The sequence below is a fragment of the Haplochromis burtoni genome, unplaced genomic scaffold (genome assembly GCF_018398535.1).
Source record: "Haplochromis burtoni strain Fernald_Lab_line unplaced genomic scaffold, NCSU_Asbu1 Contig_643, whole genome shotgun sequence".
NCBI lineage: Eukaryota > Metazoa > Chordata > Actinopteri > Cichliformes > Cichlidae > Haplochromis > Haplochromis burtoni.
In genome coordinates this window covers 18,606-45,651 of record NW_024583004.1, presented here as the reverse complement: position 1 = coordinate 45,651, position 27,046 = coordinate 18,606, and the positions used below count along the sequence as shown (strand labels likewise).

The window sequence follows — 27,046 nt, the reverse complement described above, 5'->3', positions numbered from 1 at the left end:
TTATTATTATTATTATTATTATTATTATTACTACAAAAGCGCTCCTCCTGTTTTTCTCACATGTCAGTGTATAACTCAGCAGAGTGGTTAGTGATGCTCTTCTCAATAACCTGTAACATTTCCTGTGGCTGCAGGTCGAGGAATCTACTCCAACATGCTGGGCTTTCTGGGTGGAGTGTCATGGGCTATGTTGGTAGCCAGGACCTGCCAGCTCTACCCCAACGCTGTGGCTGCCACACTTGTCCATAAGTTCTTCTTGGTTTTCTCTAAATGGTAAGATTCTGCAACTTATCGTCTTCTGCTTTTTGGCAGCGTCTCACAGCCCAAATATATTTATTTACTGCATTCATTACCTTCCCCCTGCAGGGAGTGGCCGAATCCGGTGCTTTTGAAACAGCCTGAGGATAGTAATTTAAATTTGCCGGTGTGGGACCCGAGAGTGAGTATTACACCAGTGTTTTACCTTCTTATGGTATTGTTATGCCCTCTGTTTTGCACATGTATTGCTGTGTAGACACTGGTAAAGCTATCTGGATGGAGATGTGATAAGTTTGTTGGTGTGTTTTTTAAATTTGGCTCGACAGCTAGTGTGTAGGTACATTTCACATCTCTTATTTCATGTCTCCTCATCCCTATGTCCTCACGTGACCACGACATTGATTGGGTCCCACTCATGAGCTCCAGTGCTCTTAACTCTGCTCGGAGGAGGCCTCCCAGAGCAGAGCAGTTTGGAGGAAGGAAGACTTCCCACATGGACGTCTTGTCAGATAACACCCCTACAATAGAAAGTGCATTAGAAACAGAATAGAGCTGAAATCTTTTTTTATGGGCGTCTCATTTATTTTGGAGACTAAGCCCTTCGTACTTTCTAGCACTAGTATACATATGGCAACCGTACCATAAGTGGTAGGGCTGAGTGGGGCAATGGCGTGTGTACAGAATATTTCAGGACATATTGAGACTTTTTTTTTTTTTTTTTTTTGCAAATGTAACTCTGTTCTAGCTTGTCAACCTCACAGAGCCATGGGAAATTACTTAAACTGAAGAAGACATTGAAGCTATTAATAAATGACTTGGATCTGTGTAAAAATAAAGAACATTTAATCAAACTTTCTCGGGATTTGAAAAAAATCTTTTCGTCTGAACATTTGTTGTTCCTGTGATAGTTTGGGTGGTTTTTAATGAACAGTATTTGGTGGTTTGGTGGCTTTTAAATGAACGTGGCCTCCTAATTTTGCGTTTTGATGTAAAAAAACAAATTGTTTTTGAATGTAAAATGACTGTAGGTGATCGCATCCTTACACCAGGGGGCGCTGCAGAGTTGATAAGAGGGGGTTATTGAGCCTGTTCTCTTACAGTCAGAGCAGGAGCAGCTCGTCTCTTTCAGTCTTTTCCTTTTCCAGCTGTCATATGTTTGTTTTTATAACTTTGCTTATAAATCTCTTTTCAAACTAAATGCTTTTTGCCTTAATTGAAAACACTCAAGCCCTTTGTAACTACTGTGTCATGTTTATTGTGTCCCTTCAGCAATAAACACTTTTTAATTGCATATTGGTGTCCTTTCCGTTCAGTCACTTGGCGACTGCTGAGCTGTAGGCTGAAAATACCGTTTAGATTTTATTCATGCCACATGTTTGTTTTACGCTGAGACATTCATCACAGTGTGGACTGTTAAAAGCACAAACTGTTTATTTCCTGGTGGTAAGTTGGCATTTGGCCGTAGGTCCTCCCCTCTCTCTTAAATACAGAAAAGCAAGTATCCAGTGTAAAACCAATCATATGCAGGATACTTAAGAATGTGTCCCACTTTTGTGACAGCCTAAATCCAGATTTGGTGATGCTTATCATGCAGCTGGTGTTAAGGCTCATTGTGCACATAAAATTTCAAGTGTTTTGTAATGCTGGCAAACATGAATAGCTCTCATTTGATGTTAAAGATTAGTTATGGCTCATAGCCTTTTTTTTTTTTTTTTTTTTTTTTTTTGTTTTGTTTTTAGAAATAGTTTCTTTAATTCCGCCATCCTCACATTGCCTGAGGGGAAAAAATGCAAATGAGGGAAATTTAAGGCAAGCAGAGTGAATTGGGATGTACTGTGTGGGTGGGTGGGATGTGTGTACCTTTAGCTTTATGTTGCTTTTGTGCGTGTGGGTGTGGGTTGTGGTGAAATTGATCTTCTCATTCTGCTCGGTGGGTGGAGTGCACTGACGCAACAGCTCCCTGATCTGCAGAGAACCCAACAAGAGTCCCCTGTGCTGCGTCTTTCCTTAATTAATCGACCTTTTTAAATTCTAGGTGAACCCAGCTGACAGATATCACCTGATGCCCATCATCACACCTGCCTATCCCCAGCAGAACTCCACATACAACGTCTCCACGTCTACACGTACCATCATGAGCGAGGAGTTCAAATACGGTAAAGAGTGAATCAGCAACGTAGCACTGCGAAGTCACTTCATCAGTGTTTTCCAATTTACACTGGGTGTACACGAGGGCTGAGTCATCAAATCCATCTTCGTTCTATCACGAACAGGTCTCAGCGTCACAGATGAGATTCTTCAGGGCAAAGCAGAGTGGTCCAAACTGTTTGAGCCGCCCAACTTTTTCCAAAAATACAAGTGAGTGCTCTGTCTGTGCTTTTGAAACCGCCTGAGGATAGCGATGTAAGTGTACCTGTGTGGGACACCCCTCCCCTTTGCTTTTTGCTTGTTCTACATTTTGAATTTGCCAGGTGCATATTTAAAAAAACACAAATGATTTATGCAGCTGAAACAAACTAGTGCAACTTGCTCTACCCCCCCCAGCAAGTTATTGTTTCTGTGGTGTGGGCAAATTTGAGTCATTCTGTGGTCACTTAGGGTGACTCACTTTGTTTATGAATGTTCCTCCCACACGCAGTTTCTGCTGGCTTTCTGTTGGTGCTGCTCTGTTACTGGAGCTACAATGGTCACCTGAGCAGTGGTGGGACTGTCGATGCCCAAAAACTGTGGATTTTGCTCCTCGGTGTGGTATTGAGGATTGGTACAAGATCATTAAGACTGCACAGTAGTGCATCAGCAGACCAACACCAGTCTCTGTGAAAGCCTGAGGTCTTTCAGGACCTCTGGATTTATTATTTGCATAACTTCCATCCATTCTCTTCCGCTTATCCTTTTTAGGGTCGAGGGGGGGTGGAGTCTATCCCAGCTGTCTCAGGGTGAGAAGCAGGGTAAACTCTGACCATAACTTGTCTAACTTTATTTATTTTCTTCTTTTTTTTGTGGCAGACATTACATTGTTCTCACTGCCAGTGCATCGACAGAAGAAAACCACTTGGAATGGTGAGTGTCAAAGATCAGGATTTCTAGTAGCTCAGGAGCTCTAAATCTGTAAATCACCATCAGCCATCATTGTCTTTGATATTAATTGATACATTTGAGCCTGCCAGTTTGCATGCCAGCTTAGTTTCATCTGTATTTAAAGTCATGGTACAGGATCATCTATGTAAAGTGTGTATGAAAAAGGTGAATGTAGCTTCGGTGTGTGACAAATTAAGCTTTTGCAGAAGTGTGTGACTTTTGTTCTTTTTAAAACAAAAAGTGAAATTGTTTAGATGTATAGGTCTTCATCTAGAACCTCAGTAAACTCTTTCCTGATGAGTTTAGTCTCAGCAACTAGTGTCAGGTCTTATCGAAGACAGTATAATGATCATTTTTGTCCGATTAAGTCCAAAACAAGGATTTAGCAGGCCTAACTTGTGATTGTGAGCCCCATCCGGTTTCCTTAGGTTTCTCTGAGATTTGCGGCAAGAGCCAAAACACTCAGCTTGAAGCTTCAAAAACAGGCCTTCACTTAATGGGTGATGTTACAGTGACTATATCCAGCCATCGTATACAGTTTGTCCTGCACATCAGTTGGAAAACTGTACCAAGTGCACTGTAACTGGGCGATTTGCTTCATAGTGTAGTCGTCCTATTTCCCCCTGTTGCATTGCCACTGGGTGCCTGAGAAGTCTACCATTATGATTATGCTGCTATTCACCATTCATAACGTACAATACGTCTCATACATGCACACAAAGGGGAAAAAAGCGTAGCAGCTGCAGCAAGAGTCACATTTATAACACACAGAAAAGTTTGTATGTTGACATGCAAGCTTGTCATTAGTAGTATAACAGTCATTACTGTTATCCTGGGTCCACTGTCATGGGGTGCACATATTTGCGTCGTTCAGACCAGATTCATGGACGCGGAAAGTGTAATCAAGGCTGAGCAGTCAGAATTATTCTCCTGTTTTCTCTTATTTGATGAATCAGTGTTGCCGCGTCACATACACGCCAACCTCAGAGCACGCAGGAGTCAGAGTGTAGATGTGTGCGCGCTGTGTTGCAAGCATAAGTTATCTGTGAAGAATTGACGGGAATCTGCAGCTTTGTAGGTTGAATTTAATGCGGCTCTCATGCATCAGATAAGTATAGATAAAAATCACCTTGATTGGTGAGGTATCACCTTTAACTGTGACCATCATCGATCGATGACATGTGCCTGTCAGCACAGCTTTGTGGTGTACCCTCCCTGACCACGTCTTAATGTTGTTGTTGTTTTTGTTTGTTTTTGTTTGTTTTTTTTTCCCCAGGATCGGCCTGGTGGAGTCAAAGATCCGTGTTCTGGTGGGAAACCTGGAGAGGAACGAGTACATCACCCTGGCTCATGTAAACCCTCAGTCATTCCCGGGATCTAAAGAGAACCGGAACGAGTGAGTCCAGCTTCATCCACAGACGCTCAACCAGAACATCGAGACATATTCTAAGGGAGCGTGCTCTTTTTGTGTCTTTCTCCAACAGGAACGATTTTGTGTCGATGTGGTTTATTGGGATCATCTTTAAGAAGGTGGAGAATGCAGAGAGTGTGAACATAGACTTGACATATGACATCCAGTCTTTCACAGACACTGGTAGGTCTAACCTCACTCTGCGTTTTAAATGAGCTGAAGGAAAAATTGCTGCTAAATCTTTTCGAACACGCTAGGAAAAAGGACAATGGCTTGTTTTGTTTTTTTCAGCATTAACATGTGCTCTACTTTAGTGTATATAACAGGGAAAACAGGTGAGTTTATAAATGAACTGAATGGAAGTGCTGCAGAAAATACCTTTCCAAACATTTTAGCTCCTTTTTCCAAAGGTTTAGTTCAGATGTTTGTTGTTGAGGGGTTTTTTTTTTTTTAAAGGGATCCTATGAGATGTCCGTGTTGTGCTTAGTCTTTATAGTCTTTTCTATGTCCGCAGTTTGCAAAAGCTGAAGAGAGTAATGGTACCGAAGCGAAGGCAAAAAATGTTTTTACTGCTGCACCATATCTTACGGCAGTCCTTCCCAACAGAGCATACACACACTGTCTCCATCCTATCCACACAGAAACAATCGTTTATTTCCAGAATACACAAGTAGATTGTTTTTTTGTTGTTTTTTTTTAAACTAGGCTTTTGAGTCCTACTACTCAGATTCACACAGTGTGATGAATCATTCGTGCGGCTGTGTAACATACAGCTCTGAAACGTAAAGTTTCTGTATGAGTCAAACAAATTTGGTGGCTTTCAAAAGCGCAGGTGATGAGTTCAGTTCTCCACTGAAAATGGGCTGACGGCAAAGTAAAGTGGGGGGGAGATGTTTTTGGGTTTGTTTGGTTTTTTTATGGTTATTAAAAAATTTTTAAAAAACACTAGTTTTTGCAACTTTAACAATCAATCATTTACTGTGGTTTATAGTGGTGTGTAGGTTGTGTGCTTCTGCTGCTGTAGTTATGTTGTTACATTTAGTGTAAATGGAGTTTTAACATTAAAAAAAGGACACAAACATACCACAGATACATCTCGGGTGTTTCACTGAGTAAATTGGCAGAAATGACCGGAGCTTATTTGTATGATTTTTACATGTTTAACAAACATTTATATACACCTGTAGACGTTGTCTGTCCTGTCAATGTTAACGTGACATTGTGCACATCAGTGTACAGACAAGCCAACAACATCAACATGCTGAAGGATGGGATGAAGATTGAAGCAACACATGTGAAGAAGAAGCAGCTCCATCAGTACCTGCCTCCTGAAGTGGTGCAGAAGAAAAAGAGAGTAAGATGTTGCTCTGCGATGCTTGTCTTGTTTTTAGGTTTGTTCTCCTCCTTTAACAAATCTGTCCTCCCGCAGAGCATAGCAGAGTTGAACCGTAGTTCTAATGGTGGCAGCTCTAAGCGGCTCTCCCTCGACAGCAGTCACCTGGACAGCTCCAGAGACACAGACTCAGGGACTCCCTTTAACTCCCCGCCCAGCAAACCCTCCAAGCCTACATCTGACACAGACGACAGGTATGATGTACTACTTGTGTGTAATTTTTACTGTTAGTGTTGTCCTTTTTTTCCTAATCCCCTTTTACCTCATGAATACAGTTGTCTTCAAATTGTTGTCATGTTTTCTGCTCTTCATTTTGCAGCGTCAGTCCTCCTAAGCAGCTTTTTGTGGAGGGTTCTCCAGCACCTGTTGCAGCTGCTCCTCTTGCTGCTGCTCCTCCTGCTGCTGTTGCTGCTCCTCTTCCTGCTCCTGTTGCTGCTGCAGCTAAAGACCAGGGCATGTCCATCCCTGTTATTGGTACAAGTGAGTTAAAATAAAATCACACAGGGACTGTGTATAATGCATGTTTTACTTTGCTTCCTAACAGAAATGTCGATTTTAAACTGCAATACTTTAAGGAAATGCAGAAAGTGTTACTGTGCACCTGTTAAGTTGGTCTCTAACATGTCCTCTTTTGATTTCCCAACTCCATCACCTCCTCATCCTGAAGAACCTCCTCTTAAAGCAAAGCCTCCTTCCCCACCAGCCAGCAGCTCCATCACCAGCAGCACAAAGCCTACCGCCACCAGCAGCCCCAAAGAGGAGCCCAACGGCCTGGAGGACTCAGTCAACGGAGCTCCTTCCAAGAGACCGCACTCGCCCACACAAGAGGACCCGGCCAAGAGGCCAAAAAACACAGACGTAAGCATTTGGACAACTTATTGACATATTTAAAAGAATGGACCAGATGCTGACATTGTTGTTTTGCTGCTGCAGGTGGTGTCAAATGATGACGCTGCCTTCAAAGAACCATATCCACCCTCGTCTGACCCCCAAACACATGGAGAAGCATCCAGCATTGTAGGTGTTACTGCTGCTGTGTCTGCCTCTGTTAACTGTTAATAATAAAGGATTTTCTCAGTAATGTAAAGCAATAAAAACAAATTACATTTTCTCTTCGTTAGACTTCTCTTGCTGGATCAAAGGCAAAGCCCATTCCAACCATCGATACCTCAAGAACACAAGCAAGTTCTTTATGTTTACTTGTTAAATCACTTATTAAAAGACTTGAGGTGATTTCTAACACTGCTGTTGTTCTTCCTCCCTCAGAGACTTCCCAGCATGGAGCTGCCTGATGCCTCCTCGCCTCTCCCTGCCAGTAACAGCTGTCGTGTTGTGAAAAATTCCATTAAACTGGCCCTCAACCGCCACAAGTGAGTTTCATCACTTATTTGTATGTATGGAGTTTTTCTCCCATCACATTTAGTAGTTGAAAGTGCTGCTTTCACTGATGCAATTCTGATGTGCTGTATGTGTTGTCCTGCTTGTTTTTCAACGTGTCTGTGCAGTATCACACCTCCCAAGCCGCCCGTGTTTGAGGACGCCCTCACCACAGACGCTCCTGCTGCCAGCGAGGAAAAGGGCATGTCCATTCCTGTGATTGGCTCAAGTGAGTATCTGTTTCAACAGCTTCTTTTCATAAAACTGCACATCATTAATTAGAAATCAAATAAATTACAAGCAACAAACAAACGTCAGCGATGTCCATAAGATTTTTTTTTTTTTAATAAACCTGTAGTAAAGTCACTGCTGCGTCCTGTCAGTTATCAGAGACTATATTTACCTTTCTTGTTTACTTTAAAAGGACAGGAGATTAATCACTCTGCGATCTGGTCATTTACAGGTCGGCAGAACAATCCGACACCTGTTTGAAAAACACTCATGGCATACTGCTGCCTGTGGAATATCAAAGAATTAATAGGGTCATATATCATCAATTGCATCAAATCATTTAATCAAGCTTCTGTAATCAAATTCTCCTGTGCTTTTATTTATTTATTTATTTATTTATTTATTTATTTATTTTAAAGAGCTAAATAACCCAGATGTGTGTTATCAGGGTTAGCAACCCTGGTTCTTGGATCAAAGACATGCCCTAAAGCAAAAAGAACAACTCCTTTAAAAAGATCAACCTTTTTAATCAGATAAAAAAATGAGGTTAGGCAACTTCAACCAATTCATTTATTTTTCAGCTCGCAGTAGCATTGGATTTAAGATTTTTCGACAAAATACTTATGAACCAGCATGTAATGGCTGGAGCAAACGCAATAACAAACCCCAAAGCCGCACTACAGCACAGCATTTGTTTTAAATGGTAACCATCACCTCGGCCTACATTACCAGCAGCTGTCCTAGAATTAATTGTGACCTCCAGAACGGTGATCTTGCACTCATTTCTGAGTGATGCACACTACATTAGTTCAGATGTTTTTTCCATCGCACCGCTCAGCTGTCGACTTTGGTGACGCATCAGTGCTGCTAATCGCAAACCACACTCGTGCATCTGCAGTGCTGCTCACTACAGGTGTTCTTTAGCGACCTGCTGCGTTTCTGATTTGCCCCACTAAACACCACATTTTCCATATCATTTTAAAGTAAAAGCAGAGCTTTGTTTTGCTTTCCTTTACGATGTTGAGTTGGTCAAGTAAGATTTTACTCTTTGTGATCTATTAGATTGTATTGTGTGTATATAAGAAAGTGATTTTTTTTTTTTTATCTTATCCATTAATGAAGATCCAAATGTATTGCATAATTTCTCCATTAGTTTGTTAGCACATGCTAAGCTAAGATACAATACAAAGGCTAGTGGAAAAACTCACCATTTCTGTCCCAATCTTTCTCTCTGTAGAACATGTGACATCCAAACATGTGGTGCCTCCCATCGGCAGCTCCATCCCCACGCTAGTGAGTCGAGTAGTCGACCCTCTGAACGGAGCAGCCTCCAAGAGACCCCACTCCCCATCGTCGGAGGAACAGGCCAAAAGGCTGAAAGAAACAGAAAAGGCCAGAATCCATATAGCTTGAACTGCCAACAAAGACTGGATTCACACAGATAACCGAGGTGAGGGGCTTTAAGTCAAGTCAAACACCAAGGACGTGACTTCACACAGGGACAGGCGGCGGCGTTCAGGTCAGTCAGTCTGAAGCGTGAAGCAGCACAGACACCTCACCTCAGACTTGGAGATTACAGTCTTGCCAGTGGATAGGGGATTCGGCCATTGCTGTCACACACTCACAGCCAGAGGGGAGTTTAACTCCCCTCCCGCAGTCTCGGAGATATGACACGAGAACTAAAGCAGCAGGTTTTTGTTCTTTTCTTTTCTTTTCTTCTTCTTAACTCTGTGTTTAGAAATCTACACATTACAAGAGGAAAACATGCTGTCCTTCTATTTCATCGTCTCCTTTTTCCAGTTTAAAAAAAAAAAAAAAGAAAAAAAAAAAGGCCCTGATCATTTATCAGCACTTGCTACACACATTTCTGGTGTATGCTGATTTTCTTTTACTCCTTCATTTTCTTTTGTCCTCAACAGAAACCTGTACAGTAAATGTTGATGTACATAACTTTTTTTGTCTTAAAAAGGAGCAAAAGATCACCGTTAAAACTTTTGACCATTCTATTGTAGTTTTATCTAAAAATGGAAAAAAAAAGTATATAAAAAAAATGTAATTTTTCTTTGTTTTCTCTACTGCTTGTCCAAAAACAAACTGTCCAGTGCCCTGGATATCTTCAGTAGATACTGCATAGGTTGCAGGGAGGGTTTAATGAGGGTGTGCTTGGATGTGACTGGATACTAAAACCACAGCTCATTGGACCAGCATGGACTCCAGGTGTAGGCGCGCAAATGATCTTGGGCAACACAAGAGCTTCTCAGGGGCTGGTAAGGGCAAGAAAATGTTGTCATGACAACAGGAACGGTCACCAGAACCATATCAAAGTGCCACAGACGCTTATAGTTCTATTTGTCTGAGCTTCAGTGTCGCACCCGTTCGTCTCTGATTGGACAAGAAGGCTGACTTTTTCTGCTCACGTTCGTTCAATCCCTAGATGTCAGAAAAGTGTCCCGACACAAAAAAGTGAGCGTTGAACGGTTTAGACACCGCCCCCCCCTCCCCCGAAGTGCTTTCTATGTCTGTGATTGGCTGATTGTCTGACACGTAGTAATTTCGCTCTAGTCCATCAGGAGGACTAAACAAAATGTTTGGAAATACTGCTTGACCCCCTCCCAAACACACACACACCCCTCCACCTGTTCACTGTGGTCTGGTTTTGCTTGTGAAGTGTGATCCTTATAAAAACCAGGTCCCGGTTGTGAGTGCATTTCATGTCCTTTTGGGAAGTTTGTGGTGCTTTGTGACAAGAAAAAAAAACCCCAACAAAACAAAAAAAGATGGTTCGAAGCTTTTTGAAGAGTTGTGAGTGTATGCATGCATATCTGGTTGACTGTGTGTGAGCGTGCATGCATAGATGGCTGTGTTTATGTGTTGGAGAGAGACAAAATTCCCTTCTATATGGGTGTTAACCCTCTGCGCCTCCTGTGGAGGTTCTTAAAAGGCATCTCCTGGGGCCACTAGTGGCAGTGGTGGTGGTGAGGAGAGGGGTCGGGAGATAACTACTTTCTTGCCTTGCCTTGCCCAACCCTCCATCTTGAAGCTGGGTGTCTTTGCATTTGATTTCAGTACAGAGGATATATAAATATAAACATAGTAAAGTGTAAAGCGATGCTAATGGGGCGCCCTCTTCATTGGAGCAGGTTGACAGTTGGGACATAGGCTTTCTAGCATCAGTTTCCCCAACTAAATGTACAGAGAACAGTTTTTTTTCAAAAGGCATATTCTTCATTATTTGGGGGTTTTCTTATCACTTTATTTATATTTGCATATTTGTACCATGTGATTTTTTTTTTTTTTCTTTTTGATTTTTTCTTATTTTTTAAATAGCATTCATAGCAGGTAGGTCTTTTGAATCTGCACCACTCTGTTTCAGACAACTCATGTTTTACTGTTCAGAAACATTTAACAAAACAGGTCGTTTAGATGTTTGTTTCTAAAAATGTATTGAAAGGGTATTTTTGTATGTGTTTATCACTTCCTTTAAACAACTGTACACCCATTAAACCCCTAAAAACAATGTGCTGTCTGTGGTTTGGTTTGTTTTTTCCTCAATTTTATAATTATACCTATGACAACGCCGTAATGGGAGAGATGGGATTGGATGATAACTGATGTGCCGTGTTTGATTTCCTGGAAATGTTTATCGTTGAAGTAAAAAATGTCTTCTAAGAAGTAATAAATGAGAGCCAGTAACTATACAATCCAGTCTGTTTGTGTGCAATGGGGAAGAAAGCCAAAGCAGGTCAGGGAGCAGATGAGCTGAAGGGGCCAAGGTTACAGTAGTTAACTAAAAAAATCATTAGATTGGGGGGGGACACAATTTCCTAAATCTTTCCTCTGGCAACTACCCCATATGATTGTTGTTGTTGTTGTTGTTATTATTTATTTATTTTTTTTAAATCGAATATAACAACTGAACTGGATTGTCAAAAATGAAATCAAAACTAATTAGAAAATATGAAACTATAATAACAAAGCCTGGTATAAGATGCAAAGCTGCTCTAGTGGAGTCCAAGAACTGAAATATAGATCTGGGAATGAACAAAGCAGATCCTGTCTTAGTGAGACGCAGTGTAATGCTGACATTACTATATTAAAATGAGAGGTATGGCATCTTTACCCAAGTTAGCTGCTGACCTCATCCTTCACCTTGTTTCCCATTATCATTTTGATTCCTCAACATAATCTATTTGTAATCTTTAAAAAACGTTGAATCTCACTAAGACTTTCTCACAAATGTACTGTTTTTCTAATCTTCTAGAAGAAATATAAAATCAATTTGAATTTCATGCTTGCACAGAGCGTTCAGCTTGTCATAAAGGTTGCAAATGTGACTTAGTGCGGCAGCTTAACCTGAGAACTTGCATACTGGCAACTCTAAAGCTAAAAAAGTCATGAACAAATACCAGATGTTTTTCTGAGCTGCAGATTCAATAAAGAATAGCCAATTGCCTACACTATCAACTACAAAACAGCAGAGAAAACACTGGAGCTGGGCTGATTAAAGTATAAATACCAATGCTGGTAGTGGTATCGGATTGATACTGGTACTACAACAATAATAACTTTGCTTTGATCCTCTAAGTTCAGTATGTAGCCCACTAAATTGTTTTATACGATTTTTTTTTTTTTGCCTCCCCCAGAAATTAAGAAAATACACCTCAAACATATGGCATAGGATCCAGAATCGGCTGGTAAAGAATTCAATCTGGCCTACTGGATGATTTTGGAAAATGTGAAGGAATAAAGAAATTTCTGACTTCTACCTGTATTTTCATAAGTTTTTTTCTGTGTTCCCATTTATGCCACACCAAAGTAAGTTAGAGTCATAAAACTTTGCACATTTACTTAACTTTAAACCAATATATTTTTAGTGATAGACTTATTTCTGTTGAAATAGCACTTAATGTTTTAACATATAGGATATCTCAGAGATGCTTAGTTAAGCCCAGAAAGGACAGGTTGACAACAGAAGCCGACAAAAAGTGCTTTAGAGACGGGCGCATTTACAACCTAGATACAACATACATGAAAAGCTGAACTGTGTTTTGTTGTATTAACTACTGTGTAAAGTAAAGAATCACAGTGACTTGGTGGTCATTCAAATGTGTTCAGAATTTTGCAAATTCATCTCGTAAATCATGACATACTTGCTCTCCCCTACCGCCGTTATATGTTAAAAGTATCAGTATTGGTAGTGACAGCACTGTTCCTGTGTTTACTTGGTATCGCTCAGTACTCATATCTGCTGTATATGTTATATATACGGCTGCTGTGTATAACAGTGTGTATATGTAAACACACAGTGGCTGTGCGTGTGGTGCTCCCTAATTGATATCTATTATCTCTATCATCTATAATTTTTCGTGTTCTTTATTTGCGGCTGCTGTTGCGTGGCTCTTCTTTACGTATGTGCCCACCCTCATTCTCGCACTTCCGCCACCCACTTTAACCTCCAGCCCTGAAGGACCGACCCCCGTGGACCGCGCCGTGCATTTCCTCGAGCGACCGGGCAGGGAGGAGGCATAGTTGAGAGTGAATCGTCTGGACCCCGCCCCTTTTTTTTCACGGAAGCTTCTCATTGGCTAGATCAGATGTGACGGACGGGAATTCCCCCGCTAGTGTCTTGACAAAAAATAGTTTTCTGCCCGCTGTCACTCATTCAGCCCGAGGTTCTCCAAGACACAATAACCCGTGACAGAGTGAAAGAGTGTTTGCATCATGGACGGTGAGTAGCAACACCTTTTATTTCCTGTGTAATAACAGCGATAAACGTGTAGAGTGAGCGGGTAGGGAACAAACTGTAATAACCACACCTGTGTACCTGTGTCAGTCAAAAAGTCGAAAATGTAGTACTGGCTATAGGTCATCGTGTAGCTGTACAATATCACCACGAACTGGAGTACTTACTCTTGACTTTGATAGTATTCGACACTGGTTGTGGGTACTGTCACTGCTGAATGCTGTGAACTTCCTCGTTGTTGCATGACTAGCAGTGTTATTGGTTGGGCAGCTTTAGCTAAACTGATTGTGCTTACAAGACCAGTTTTAGCAATAGCGCCATTACTGCCACAGAACAACTCCTCTGTGTGTGATTTGGATATCTATTTGCCTAAATTTTTTCTGTGTCACATTTTCCTCTCTAGTTCTTATGTCCTCCGTGCTGCGGGACGAAGCACACCTACGTAAGTCAATTTCATTTGTGCTCCTGACAAAAATAGTCTTCACAGGTTAAAACTTAAAAGTGCAGAAATGTGTGTGTTGGGGGGGGTGGTGATGGTTCACTGAATAGTGTCTTTTCACTTCCTCTTTTTTGTTTTATTGGTAAGCATTGTATATTCAGACTTATGTTGTAAGGATGTGAGAGAGCCTGAGGTTCTTGTAATCTTTGTCTTTACCGGTGTGTGTGTTTATATAGTGTGTAGTGAGTGCGCTTGAGCCTCATGATCTTTCAGTTCCTGCAAAGTGATCAGGACAAAACTTGACTGGGCCACTTTTCTTTCTTTTCTTTTCTTTTCCTTTTTTTTTTTTCTCTAAATCATTTCAAAAATGTTACTTGACTTGTTTCATACTGGCCTGCCGGAATAACAAGCAGCACTCTGATCTGAGTGCTTGCTGTCATGTCCAAAAATAACCACGTTTTGTGTTGTTACTTCAGTGGAAACAGTGTACAGCAAAAACTGAAACGCTTCCCGGATCAGTTTTAGTTCCTCTCTTGCACGGGCATCATGTGGGGTCGGTTTTATTTCCTCCAAAAAAAAAAAAAAAGGTTGAGGAAACAAATTTCATGCCTTGTCATTATGCCGAATGGCTGAAATGTGCTTTTCTGAGTTAACACTTGTGTTAAGATTTGCAGTCACGTCCTATCAGCATAAAGTTGTTTGAAAGCTGAAAGATTTCTACACATCTGGGTTGAATTCAATAGGTCTGTTCATGCAGCAATCTTTAGTATGTAGAAATCACTTTCTAACAGACCTGCTAATTTCCATATTTTTAGTCTCAGATTCTACTGAAATAGCTTAACATGATTTGATTCTCAAAATAATGCCTCTTAATATCACACTGGTGCAGGCCCTTTGTTTTAGGCCCTTTTCGTGTAAAGAGACATTTGCTGCCCCTCAGAAAGGGAACAGCAGTAGGTGCGCACAGCCAGAACTGTTTGCATGAGATGACCATATTAGGGATAGATGCTCTCAGTGACATCACACAGAGCCAAGATGAACTTTCTAAAATGGAGCCTTAAAAGCAGTCTGAAGTAAAAATTTACACATGTGCTGATGTAAGTCACTAGATTTAATATGAAGGTTCACAATTGTTAGAGTATATAAAATAAAAAAAAGGAAATGGCCTAATAGGTTCCTTTTAAGGTTCATAGACCAGTACTTAAAGATTGGTATTAAACCATAATAAACCTTTTTCACAGCAGGCTCGACATAGTGGGAAAGGTTCAGGTGTCACTAAAATCATGGTTCCCAAGAAGGCAATGACTGTACCTGAAACTGAGGCAGCTAAATGGAAAGCAGCCAGCATTTTTTTATCCTGTACAGCTGCATTTTTACTGCTGCGACATGTCGAAATGTTTGCTGAGAAAAAGAAATTTGAGTGTTAGATGTAGGTTTTGAGCCCCCTGCCTCCCAGCACCAAACCACTCATGTGGCAGCCCAAACAGGAAAAAACTAAAGCAGATAACTGTGTCGGATTCACACTCGGGTTTTCTTTTGTCGTCTTATCAAATCTGTTTATCGTCTGCTTGTTGTCACCCCCTCCTTAGTGCCTGAGCCGGGGATTCAGATCTTCGAGCAGCCCAAGCAGAGAGGAATGCGCTTCAGGTACAAGTGTGAGGGTCGCTCAGCCGGAAGCATCCCGGGAGAGAAGAGCTCTGACAACAACAGGACGTACCCCAGCCTGCAGGTTTGACCCCAATCCTCCTCGACCGCAGTAACCTGTGTATTTGTGCATAGAAGCACCTAAGCATGTGTCCTTTCTACATGCGTCTGAACGCACACCATTCCTCCTTCTCCTCAGATCCTGAATTACTGTGGGAAGGGAAAGGTGCGCGTTTACCTGGTGACGAAGAACGAGCCGTACCGACCACATCCGCACGACTTGGTGGGAAAGGACTGCAAAGATGGATTCTACGAGGCCGAGTTTGGCCCGGACCGCAGAGTGATCGCGTGAGTGCTCCTCCCACGGTCGCCTCCACCTGTCCAAACTCGCTCTTTATCAGCGTCTGCTTACTTCGCTGCCAGTTGTTATCGTTGAGAGCCCTAGTCTCAATCTTAATCAGCACACTTTCACCGAAATAAGTAACCACTCTCTCTGTGACGCACTCACAGAGCCACTCACTGCACAACCGAATTGCTCTCTATTAACAGTATTTCGTCTTTCGCTTGATGGTTTCGGGAGGCATCATGTGTAAACTGATGTCCTCTCAGACACAGCTGAAGAAACTCTTACAGCACACTACACACACACACACACACACACACACACACACACACACACACACACACACACACACAAAGCATATTTGTCGACCCATGTCTGTGAGGATGGCAATATGGGAATTCCCCAAGTGACATCACCCATATTTGCTGTGTGTTAGAGAGAGAAAACAAAATTTTGTGCGTGTGTGAGTGCTGGAGCATGTGTGTGAGTGTGTGAATGAGTCAGTATCTTTTGGTGTGTATAATTTGCAAATCCCAAACAGACTTCTGTAGTAAATACAGAATCATTTTGAATTTCAGGCCTTCTGGGTAAACAAACAGAATTAATCCAGTAGATTCATTACTGAATGTTTTCTTTACTACTGAAAAATGTGCCGGTCTGACTGGATAGGTGAGAGTAATTGCGTCATTACTTTGACCTTTAAACACAACAACATCATTGAGTTCATTTACAGTTTTAGAGCTCCCTTCACTCAGGGTTTATTCAGCATGTTTGAGTGCTGTCATTTTCCTCATGACATTTTTTTTTTAAATTTCTTACAGTTTCCAGAATTTGGGTATCCAGTGTGTGAGGAGGAGAGAAGTGAAAGAGGCCATCATACAGAGGATCACCAGAGGAATCAACCCCTTCAATGGTGAGTGCTCTGAACTTTTATACGGTGGCTCTATAACTACATCAAGGGTCAGTGTTATTTATGTTTGAGAAAAAAAAAACATGTTTTTAGACAAAAATGAAAAAAAAAAACTGAATAAAAAAAATTGGTAGATATGTTATATTTACTTATTTACATATTTATTATTGAAAATGTGTATTAAGCCGCAGTTGAAAATACTCACCCAAACCGTACAATTTCCCCCAAATAGAATCATTTAAGTTAAATTGACAGCCTTCATATTTGTATGTTACCTTTATTTGTAAAAGCTGGAAAATAAGTTGACTTTATTGCCTTAATGGGCCTAAATTCAGGCACCTTGCAGCCATGAAAATGAGCTAATCCAAATTAGCCGTGTAAAGTTAAGCTAATCTCAGTTCTGAGTGTACAGCAATGCTAGCGGCTCTGTGAAACTATATGTCAATCTTTGCAGGCTTGCAAACCATAAATGATTGCAAATGTTTTTGGTTTTTTTAATTTAATAGTAGCCCATCGAGCAGAATTTGAAATGAGTTATTCATATAATCCCTCTTTTCAATCCCTAGGGACTAATCTAAAAGAACATGTAGTAGTTAACAGGCTAATAACCTTCTAGCTCCTAATAAAGTATCAAACAAGTCAGCGGAGTTGTAAATTAACAGAGCTTTACAGGACTTGGTAAAAAGTAATTACAGAATGTCTTGGAGTCTTTTACACTCTTCCTTAGCAAAAAGTAAATTACTAAGCAGTGTGTTAGTACTCCAGAGGATAAGGCTAGCATTTGTTGTGCCGCCAATATGTAAATTAAAACAAGACTGTTACCTTTCAAAGAAACCTGTCCAGCATTATGTCCAGTAACACATCCAGCTAACTTCAGTGGTATTTCTGCTTCAGAGTTATTGTGTATAACCAGACATTTGCAGCAGGTAATATTCACTAATGTACATACAGAGATTCTTTGCTAGCTTTATGATTCTTATGTGTAGCTACAGCTAAAGTGTAATAAAAGTGCAAACGCTTGTGTGAATGAAATAATAGATAAATAACTAGAGTTTTGCTGGTATAATATCCAGCCTGATGTTAGCTGATATTGTCATCTCCCCAGTGGATGATCCACGCTAAAGTCAGCAGTTGACAAAACAGCAAATGGAATTGTATGTGGGTAAAATATAAATATCAATCCTGTTGCTGCTGCTTTTCCTGATCTTGTTACTGTTAAGCAGCTTCAAAAACAATTCACAAGAATTGTTTTCTAATGTTGGTTGACCTAGTTCTCAGGCAGTTTAGCAGATTTTCCTAACATCAAGTCACAAATCCGCTCTCTTGCCACCGCGCTATCTACAGCAATGCCATTTCCTCTCTGTGCTTTCATTCTGCGGTCCTCCAGAGCAGACAGACACTTCTCGTGTACAAACAGGCGTTGAGCTACTTCCCCATTCTTTGTTACAGTTGCTCAATTCAGCACAGTGCAGAGATGCCACGTGAGAGCTGGGAATGCAGGATTCATTAAAAGGGGGAGGGGGTGGACCGAGGGGGTTCCCCAGCCCTGAGAGATGATGATAAAAGTAGAATAGGGTGCTTTACAGGTCTGTAAAACTGTGGAGGGAGTGTGCTTTTAGCTTTTGTTTAGATCTCAGCTCTCACAGTTGTTATAGAAAAGAAACCGTGTAAGTGCACTGAGTACATTTGCATGGTAGCAAGTGGCAATAAAGAGCAATTTGAATTGCCTTTAATTACTAAAACCGGGCCTGCTGTAAAGTGCACATCTTTTACTTGTTTGTAGTCTTTTTACCTGATAATTGTCTTAGCCTGAGCGCTCTCGCAGACCAAAATATGCAAGTGACACAGATGTGTCCTGCATGATATGAAAAGTAAGCCTGGCTGACATTTTTAGCACCTGTCACCACTGACTCAGATATGATCATATCTCTGTTTCTTACCCCTGTTAATAGCCACTTGGCCCTTAAAAGACTTGAGCTACTTGTTGTGTCAAGCCATATAGAAGCCCCACTATAAGCACTTGTGTTAAAATGTCCTTAGCTGCAGAAACTCTGCGTATTTATTGCCACAGACGTGTGCGATGGACAGCTCGATGTCTTTTTTTTTTTACATGGCTCAAACCTTCCCTTCTCTTAAGTTCACTTCTGCTCTGAAACTCAGCTGCTTCCTGTGTTAGGATGGGGTGTGGTGGAGTGGGTAGGGGGGGTTGGAGGCACTTTCCCCTCCCTGTCCGTGAATACATGCATCTGCACTTTCAAAAGACTCTCTGTGAGCACTGTCCGTTCTTGGCCCAAAGCTCCCCTCACCTGCACGAGTGATGACAAACAGCCATCCTGAGTAGGGCGTAGTAGATTTTTCTGTAGTACTGCTCCGTCACATTTTAACATTGTGGTTGCACACCTGGCAAGTGTTTGTTTATTTCACACGGGACATAAATCTGCCGTAAGACAACGTCCATATTAATTCAAAGAAATACATGTGGCTATAACCGCACTGACAACCAAAGAAAATGCACAGCGGGGCTTCAGATAAGTGCCTGTACAATTCTGCTGAAGCCTGTGGTTTTGAAATATCTCCTGAAATAACCCTAACCCTGCAAACAAGTGGAAAACTACTCAATTAAACATCCTTTGATTTTTTTTGTTTGTGAAGTTACCGGCGTTGAATTTTACCATTCTTCTCGCAAACTGAAAATCTCACAGATCCTGCTTTTATCCCAACTATCGGATTCAGCCACAGCACGATCACAATTTCTTGCAGATTTAATTGTGAAATTATGTCTGAATATCAGTGGACATGTACAAATTTGCCAGTGCACTGCAGACAGTAGTTTTCTATTAGAAATAAGCTGTTTAAAAATGAACATTTTACCGAAGAGGATTAAGGTGCAGTGATTGTCCTTTAAACTAACTTCCATCATGTTCGGCTCCAAACGGTCTGCTTTTATTTTTGTTCCCTAACGAAACTTCCTCATGTGCTGTAAATGCACACACGTTCATATAATGTTATATGATGCAACAGCAGACTTCTCATGTAGCGACTGCCTCAGCCTCAGCCAGACACAAAAGCTCCACGTCCTAAAACGTGGTGAAATTGTGAGTCATGCAGTGGAGACATTGTTTGTGGTGAGACTTGGCACCTGCCTCCCCGTCTTTCTCACTTTTACACTCTGCTCTCACAGTCAGAATAACCACTTACCCTGAACACCCCCCCTTCGGAGCCACATACCACCCCCACCACCTGCAACCCCCCCTCCGCTGTCACTGAACATGACCCACCCCCCCCTCCCTTGCAGCCCAGTGTATCTTATGACCCTGGGCCCAGTTTCTTTCCACCACACACTCTCAAACATCAACCACCATTGCTACCTACAACCCACTTTCCTGCACCTGTCCGTCCAAGCTTCTCCCTCTGTCAGCGACACTCCACCAACACTCACGCAGACCAACACAGCATGTTCCATCAATATTTATTCTGACGGTTTCGTCTTCACTTCTCCCTCCTTCAGTTTCTCCACTCACTGCGTGTCTCTGCCACCTACAGTAGGCAAACCTGATGACCCAACAGAAAGCTGCACAACAGAGCAGTGCTCCACACCGCAGAACAGAGTATTTGAGACCAATTAGACGTCCAAAGCTAGCAGGATTTGTCGTGCATTCTCAATGAGGAGACCTACGCTACCTCCTTCTAGAGGCTCTCTTGTAATAATGTTTTGTTACGTTGATAGAGTACACTGGCACCAGACCAGAAAGACGCATTATAGGGAATTTGCTTTTTTTTAATCTGACTGTGCCGATGAAGTTTTTTTTTAAACTAACAGTAAATCCCTCATCGGGTAAATGCTTCGTATTAATTATGCCACATAAATACAAAATTCTTGAATGGTAGTCATGCACACAGGCGAAAAGGTGCGGAAAAGCAAGTCAATTAGCACAGACTCTTGGGTTAAAACTTCAACAATGACAATAATATTACTACAGGCTGCAGTCATGGTGTCCACAAAACAATTCTTTATGTGTTTAGCTAATTTACCTCTTCATAGCAACCTGGTGTGAGCCCACTTCTGGCTCAGAAAAACCCAAACAAAGAAACACATCAAGGCACATGTCATGTTCTTCCCTGCTTGTTGCTTCTACTGCTATGAAATCAAGTCAGATTCACAGCATGAATCTGATTTCTTCTGACTAAACACAAGCAGACTGTGAGCCTAGAGAAGATTAATGTCCGGTGCCAGCAGCACATGCAGAGACAGAGCAGGAGAGCTAGCTGGCTCACTATTGGCACTCAGCATGCCCACTAAGGATGACGACTTTCCCTACACAGCTAATGTGTGACTGCAGTTGTATTGTTTGGGTTTTGCACATATAATTGCCACCTTATATGCCTAAAATAACAAAAAAAATGATCACGCTTGAGTATACAGAGTAAGACGCTACTAAAGAATCAAAACTAAAAAGCTTATAAGATATTTTCTCATGTCACACCACTTTCACATACGTCAGGAGGCTCCCTGGTCACTCGTGCAGGAGAGTCTCATCTCTTTACTTATGTGCGGTGTAGACACTCAAACACACACACACAGAGGCGCATACTTGTTTCCACTCTGAGGTGACGTGTGGAGCGTCACAGTGGCGACACTTTGTAGGTGGGGATGGCCTCATGAGCACGGAAGATAGAAAGTAGGTAGATGTGAAAGCCTGCTCTGTGCATGCGTGCGTGTGTCGGCACGTGGGCGTCTCTCAGTATAGAGTGTGTGTTATGTGTGTGTGTGTTTGCGTGTTGCTTCTGAAGGCGGGTGATGCAGATGAGCATGTAGGCTGAGGACGTTTGAAAAAGCTTATCTGTGACGTTTTTATGTTGATCCAAAGGTGAGGTTTTGTGGACAGCCTACAGATGTGACTGCATAACTACACTGTCTGCCTGTTTCTCAAAGCAGGAGCGTATGCTTATAGCATGCCTTTGTTATTGCTGTAATAACGTCTGTTCAACAATGGTGTGCACTTGAAATGCAAGTATTTAGTTGTGCTGATGGTTTGAAATATGTCGGTGCTTCAGTGTGCAGCTAGGTAACCTATATCAGTGATATTAGCCAATAGCAGATGACATTTACTAGTCACAATGACCGATGTTTATCCAGTTTGCAGGTTTTAGATTTTTTTTTTTTTTTATAATAAAATATTGTTTCACTGAAACAAAAAAGAAAAGACATAAAGACTTATTTTTATCCCCATGCTAAATAGGCAAAGTCAGAGAAACTAGAACATGTTACGTTTCAATTTATGTGTCATCCATCCTTAAGAGCTGTGCTCCACACAAATATAAATTATATTTAAAAAAAAGAAAAGGCTGGACATTAAACAAACTGCAACTCTAAATGTTGCTGGTTTGCCAGTAACCTGGTAGGTGCTAAGAGTGCTAACAGTCTCTACAAATTAGGTCCACAGTAACCACCAGGTAATACTTGCACTGGCCCTTTTAAAGGGAAAGTCTGGTGTAAATGTTTCTTAGTTTATATTTCTGAATGTTTGCTTTATTACCAGCTTCATCTAACTGATGTGTGTTTTATCGTAGTGCCACGGGAGCAGCTGTTGCAGACAGAGGAGTACGACCTGAATGTGGTTCGCCTGTGCATTCAGGTTTTCCTGCAGGATGAGAACGGCCACTACACCCGAGCTCTTAACCCCATCGTCACCAACCCCATCTACGACAACAGTGAGTGACCGAGCGCCGTCTGTGTCAAATACACTGACGTCACATCAGGCAATTGCATGAGAACATAATGAAATAGCCGTATAGTTGCCCTGACAAGTACACGGGCTCCCCGAGGTCAGCTTTGTACACCTGTAGAGTTCAGATAACAGCAGACTTCAAGAAGTGATTATATAAGATTAAGTACATACTTAATTCCCTTTCCTGTGTGAGTATAACAGTACTGTGTAAGTACTGAGAAGTGACACACGTAGTCGTGTTTGTACATACAGTGTGTACCAGCAGCTGCAGCATATGTGAATGCAAGTGCTTTTTGCAAGACCCGTCTACGTGTGTCCACTAGTGTTTCAAGTGTTGCAGTTGGTGAACTAGTTCACTGTTCCTCACATACACAAACACGCAGAAAGGGGAAGTTCTTTATACACACCAACCTTCAAACAACACTGTTACCATGGAGCACTTCCTCTTCTCGCTCCAGGCATGTGACATGTGACTCAACCTGCTGAAGCTTTAGCTGTAAACTGAATGAGGATTGTTCTTCAAAACCAAGGCAGCTTTTTAAGCTAGGCCCACTGTGTCAACAAAAGCAGATCCTGGTTATATTGTTTTTGTACTGAGCAACTTGTAACTTGTAGTATTTGTTGCGTTGTGTGTTTAGAACTTATTTTTTGTATTACCAGGGGCCCCAAACACTGCAGAGCTGAGGATCTGCCGGGTCAACAGAAATAGCGGAAGTGTCAGAGGAGGAGACGAAATCTTCCTACTGTGTGACAAAGTACAAAAAGGTACATCAAAATGTTCTGCACTATAGACCTTTGCATTTTTGCACACTGTACTAAATTTATTTGCATCTGTTTTCTCTTTCTTCATCTTTATTCAGTCCACTGATCTAGTTTACCTCCCACACCCATAGTGCCTGTCTCTTTGCATGCTGATGTACTTTTCTGTTCCTGTATTGCTCCAGATGACATTGAGGTGCGGTTCTTCTCCCCTGATGGCTGGGAGGCCAAAGGCTCCTTTTCTCAGGCTGATGTTCATCGCCAAGTTGCCATTGTGTTCAAGACTCCGCCCTACCACAACACGTCCATAACGGACTCGGTGACCGTGCACATGCAGCTACGCCGGCCCTCTGATCAGGAAGTCAGTGAACCAATGGATTTCCGGTATCTGCCTGATGACAAAGGTGAGCAGCAATCGCTTTATTTCTGCGGGGGCTTACTAGTGGCACCTAGTTCTCGGTTAGACTCACGTAGTGTTAATATTGTTGTTTTTTCATCAGATCCTTATGGATACAATGAGAAAAAGCGCAGAAGAGAGCACTTGATGAAGATATCGGGATTATCAGGTAAGCAATGTGGCACTTTATATATAGTACACCTCTTGTGATATGATTACTTGTGATTGCACAGGTTTGCATCGCAGCTAAGGTTTCCCGTCTCTTTTTAGGTGGTCCTTTTAGCGGTCTGACAATGAATAGGCCCAAGGCAGTACCACAGAGTACCATGAGTCACCTGAAAAGAGGTAACTACGTTTGAAGTCATCATAAAAAGGAGGATGGCGACATACTTCATTGCTGTGAAACTAAAACTCTTTTCTTTTTTACAGACATGGGCAATGCATACCCAAGACAACAACAGCAACCTTCTATGTTCACCCAAGCCTATCAACAGGCTCCTCAGAATCTAATGGCACCCAATCTACAATTAAGCCATGCATGGGCGAATTCCAATCCAACGCTCTCTATGGACACAGTCACCATAAACCCAGGTGCCAGCAATCTGCCACGTCCTGTTAGCAGGCAACAGCCACCGAACCGCAGCTACCAACACCGTGTGGACCACAACAGCTGTGAGAACAATGCCCTCCCTCAGCTCTCCATGCGGGACCTGCAGTGCTTGGATACAGGTTCTCAAGCCCCTGTAATGAGAGAACCAGAGCAGCTCTTCCACCAGCAGAATCAAAGGGAGGAGCTCCGATCAGAAACTCCAAACCAAGCTCAGAACCATCTGGTCAGCCAGAACCAAGGTATTCAGTGGTCCAATTTTACTACCATGGGTTCAGTTCCGAACCCCTTTAATGGATCTGGAGGTGGAGGGGGATCACAGGGGGTAGGGTCGTTCCCTTTCCTAGAGGGAATAGAAGAGAATGATTTTCTGAAGAACATGGCGGGAGCACCTCAGCCGTGCTTCCAGTTGAAACAGGAGTCCCAGATCTCAGTGGGACAAGAGAGCCATACTCCCCTCATGCAGTCCCCAAGAGAAAGTCAAGGAAATACGTATACTAACCTGCTGCCCCGTCCAATGAGCAATGGCACCAACAGAGATCCAATGCGGCCAGACGGTACTGCCATCAAAAATCTCCATAGTCCTTACGTAAACAACGGCATGACTGCAGAAGCCCACTATGCAACTTTGGAGGACTGGATGAATCAAAATGACTGAAAGCTGCTCAAATTCTTCTTTTTAAACAGTAGCAGCTCAAAGGAGAGCAGAAATTTCTTTACTCACGCTGGCCCTGCTATGCTCAGTAGGCCTTTGCTTGGGTTGTTACCTCAGTGGGACCAAAATGATTGACAGTCAGTCAGCCTTAGGCAATGTTTCGCAGAGATACAACTGGTTACTGATCACTTGATTGGTTAGCAAGAGTACTTCCTGATTCTGATTCTAACAACATGGTACCTTGTGGTTGGTCTTTACTTCCAGTTAGTCATCAACATTATCAGGTAAATTTAGTTTCTTGAAAAACTGGAGACAAGCTATTCCCAGTGCTTGTCCTATTTAAATTGGTGATGCATTGTTTCATAATTCTGTACAGTGGGATTCTGTAAAGTTCAGCCCCAACTTGTAACCTGTGATTTGTTGTTGCTTGTCTAACAAGCCTTTTATTTGTGAGGGTTCAGCTTTCAGCTGCTGGTGTTCGCCATACTAGTCAGTTGAAGTGATTCATCTGGTCTCTTTAGGGGGTAGGATCTTTAAGTGGACGATCCATGCTTTTAATGGCTATAAAAGAAAAAAACAGTAGCATTGGCTTCCAAGCCAAAGTTATGCCTTTGAAGAAGTGAATGTACTACTTTCTTTCTTGAATATTTTTTTGTAAAGTTAGAATTACTACCAATATACTGTAACATAAATGATTTGTTTGAGGTTTCTTGGATCTTGAGAAAACAAAGGAGTAAATTTATTGTTTTTGTATGTCATAAAGTGGAATGGACAAAGTTTAACTTGGTATTTTTATTTGCTTGCATGTAGTGATGTGTTTTATTCTTTGATTTTTTTTTTTTTTTTTAGCGTGTAGTGTTTTATTTTGTTGGGTTTTTGCATGCTTTTGTTTTGTTATGTGATTTGTTCCGGGAGGATGCCCATTCCACCGCCCCTCCTGATCATTAACCTGGCACACCTGGGGTTGGCAACAGTTATTTAATAAGAGAGAGCATGAGAGAGAGGAGGGGAGAGACATGGCGTGTTAACCGGTGTGGGCGACGGCTGCGCAGAGCGGCACAGAGGCCCGAGGCGTGCGGCAAAGGAGAACGAGACAGAGGATCGCGGATGACCGCGCACTGGAGAGAGTGATCGGGGCTGAGCAGAGAGGTCTGTGTTGGTGTTGACGGGAGGTAGCTCCTCGCCGAGAGAGGCCCACGGCAGGGGATTGAGAGGCAGCGGGGTGGTGCCTTATGTCCCCGGGACGCCGAGATTATGGCTACGCGTGTGAAGCACAACACTGTGGCGGCCGGAGTTAGGAGCTCTGCCCATCCGGGCTAAGTCCCGATCCATCCCGTCTAAAACGAACCTCCAGTGGAATCTAAAAATGGTGACTGCCGCTGGCCCTCTCTCCTTTCTTAGTTGGCACCAGAATGAAGAGGCTTACCGTTTGGACTTACCACCCGTGAATCCACCTATTACATGTGTAATGCTGGAATATATTGCTTATTGTTTTACTATTGATCTCTTTGTAAAATTTTCATACATATGAATTATAGTACAATACTTTTTTGTTGATTTTTGTTTTGTTTTTTTTATTTGGTACCAAAGCATTTACTGTTAAGTGCACTCTGTACATACATGTTAGCCATAGTTGAGAGTTACAGCAATACCAATGCCGAAACACTCAAGAAATGGCAAGGTACTGAAATTTCCATTGAGGAAGTGGGAGGAAACACATTCAGCTGTGTCTTTCCTCTGTAATGACTATGTCATACCAGAGATTGCATGTATTCAGAGTTCTCAGAGCATTTCTAACAGATGTTTTATAGATAAAGATGTCAGTTTTATTGTTTTATGTATTCAGCCGATGCTCTCTGAAACATCACTGAAAGTATCTTGTTAAAGCATTGACGGCACAAAGCTAATGTTAGACAAACTTTGAAGGCCTTCCAAAAGCTTTATGGTCTAAAATATAAACGTATATTCTGATGACTACTTTGTAAGATTTGCTGTTTTTTTTATTTGTTTTGATTTTTTCTATGAGATCAATTCTTAATAAACAAAGTCGGTCATTTCTAAATATTTTTGTC

General features: G+C 41.9%; 2 protein-coding genes across 3 annotated transcripts in view; both read left to right on the top strand.

Moving 5' to 3' along the window:
• The window catches only part of papolg (poly(A) polymerase gamma), an 18,407-nt gene extending 7,142 nt beyond the window's left edge, over window positions 1–11,265 (top strand). The window contains exons 9-24 of one of the 2 annotated variants that reach the window (XM_005949238.3): window positions 135–273; window positions 367–439; window positions 2,294–2,414; window positions 2,532–2,616; window positions 3,265–3,318; window positions 4,613–4,732; window positions 4,821–4,930; window positions 5,980–6,101; window positions 6,177–6,334; window positions 6,460–6,620; window positions 6,808–6,998; window positions 7,074–7,157; window positions 7,262–7,321; window positions 7,407–7,510; window positions 7,646–7,746; window positions 8,986–11,265. In XM_005949238.3, coding sequence (XP_005949300.1) covers window positions 135–273; window positions 367–439; window positions 2,294–2,414; window positions 2,532–2,616; window positions 3,265–3,318; window positions 4,613–4,732; window positions 4,821–4,930; window positions 5,980–6,101; window positions 6,177–6,334; window positions 6,460–6,620; window positions 6,808–6,998; window positions 7,074–7,157; window positions 7,262–7,321; window positions 7,407–7,510; window positions 7,646–7,746; window positions 8,986–9,161 — 1,859 coding nt within the window. In that variant the 3' untranslated portion in view covers window positions 9,162–11,265. Of the gene's footprint in view, window positions 1–134; window positions 278–366; window positions 440–2,293; window positions 2,415–2,531; window positions 2,617–3,264; window positions 3,319–4,612; window positions 4,733–4,820; window positions 4,931–5,979; window positions 6,102–6,176; window positions 6,335–6,459; window positions 6,621–6,807; window positions 6,999–7,073; window positions 7,158–7,261; window positions 7,322–7,406; window positions 7,511–7,645; window positions 7,747–8,985 lie in introns of those variants that run through there. The other variant, XM_005949239.3, reaches the window with a different exon arrangement.
• A 2,088-nt stretch (window positions 11,266–13,353) lies between these two features.
• On the top strand, window positions 13,354–27,046 carry rel (v-rel avian reticuloendotheliosis viral oncogene homolog). The gene is made up of 11 exons (XM_005949234.3): window positions 13,354–13,476; window positions 13,895–13,933; window positions 15,520–15,659; window positions 15,774–15,922; window positions 16,739–16,830; window positions 22,399–22,539; window positions 23,217–23,321; window positions 23,501–23,719; window positions 23,816–23,881; window positions 23,983–24,057; window positions 24,142–27,046. The coding sequence occupies exons 1-11, from the start codon at window positions 13,470–13,472 to the stop codon at window positions 24,975–24,977; spliced, it is 1,869 nt and encodes a 622-aa protein (XP_005949296.1). The 5' UTR covers window positions 13,354–13,469; the 3' UTR covers window positions 24,978–27,046.

Coding starts and splice junctions, on each gene's coding strand:
- rel (XM_005949234.3), top strand. Junction 13,934..15,519: donor GCGGGACGAAGCACACCTAC/GTAAGTCAATTT, acceptor CCCCCTCCTTAG/TGCCTGAGCCGGGGATTCAG. Junction 23,720..23,815: donor GTATCTGCCTGATGACAAAG/GTGAGCAGCAAT, acceptor TTTTTTCATCAG/ATCCTTATGGATACAATGAG.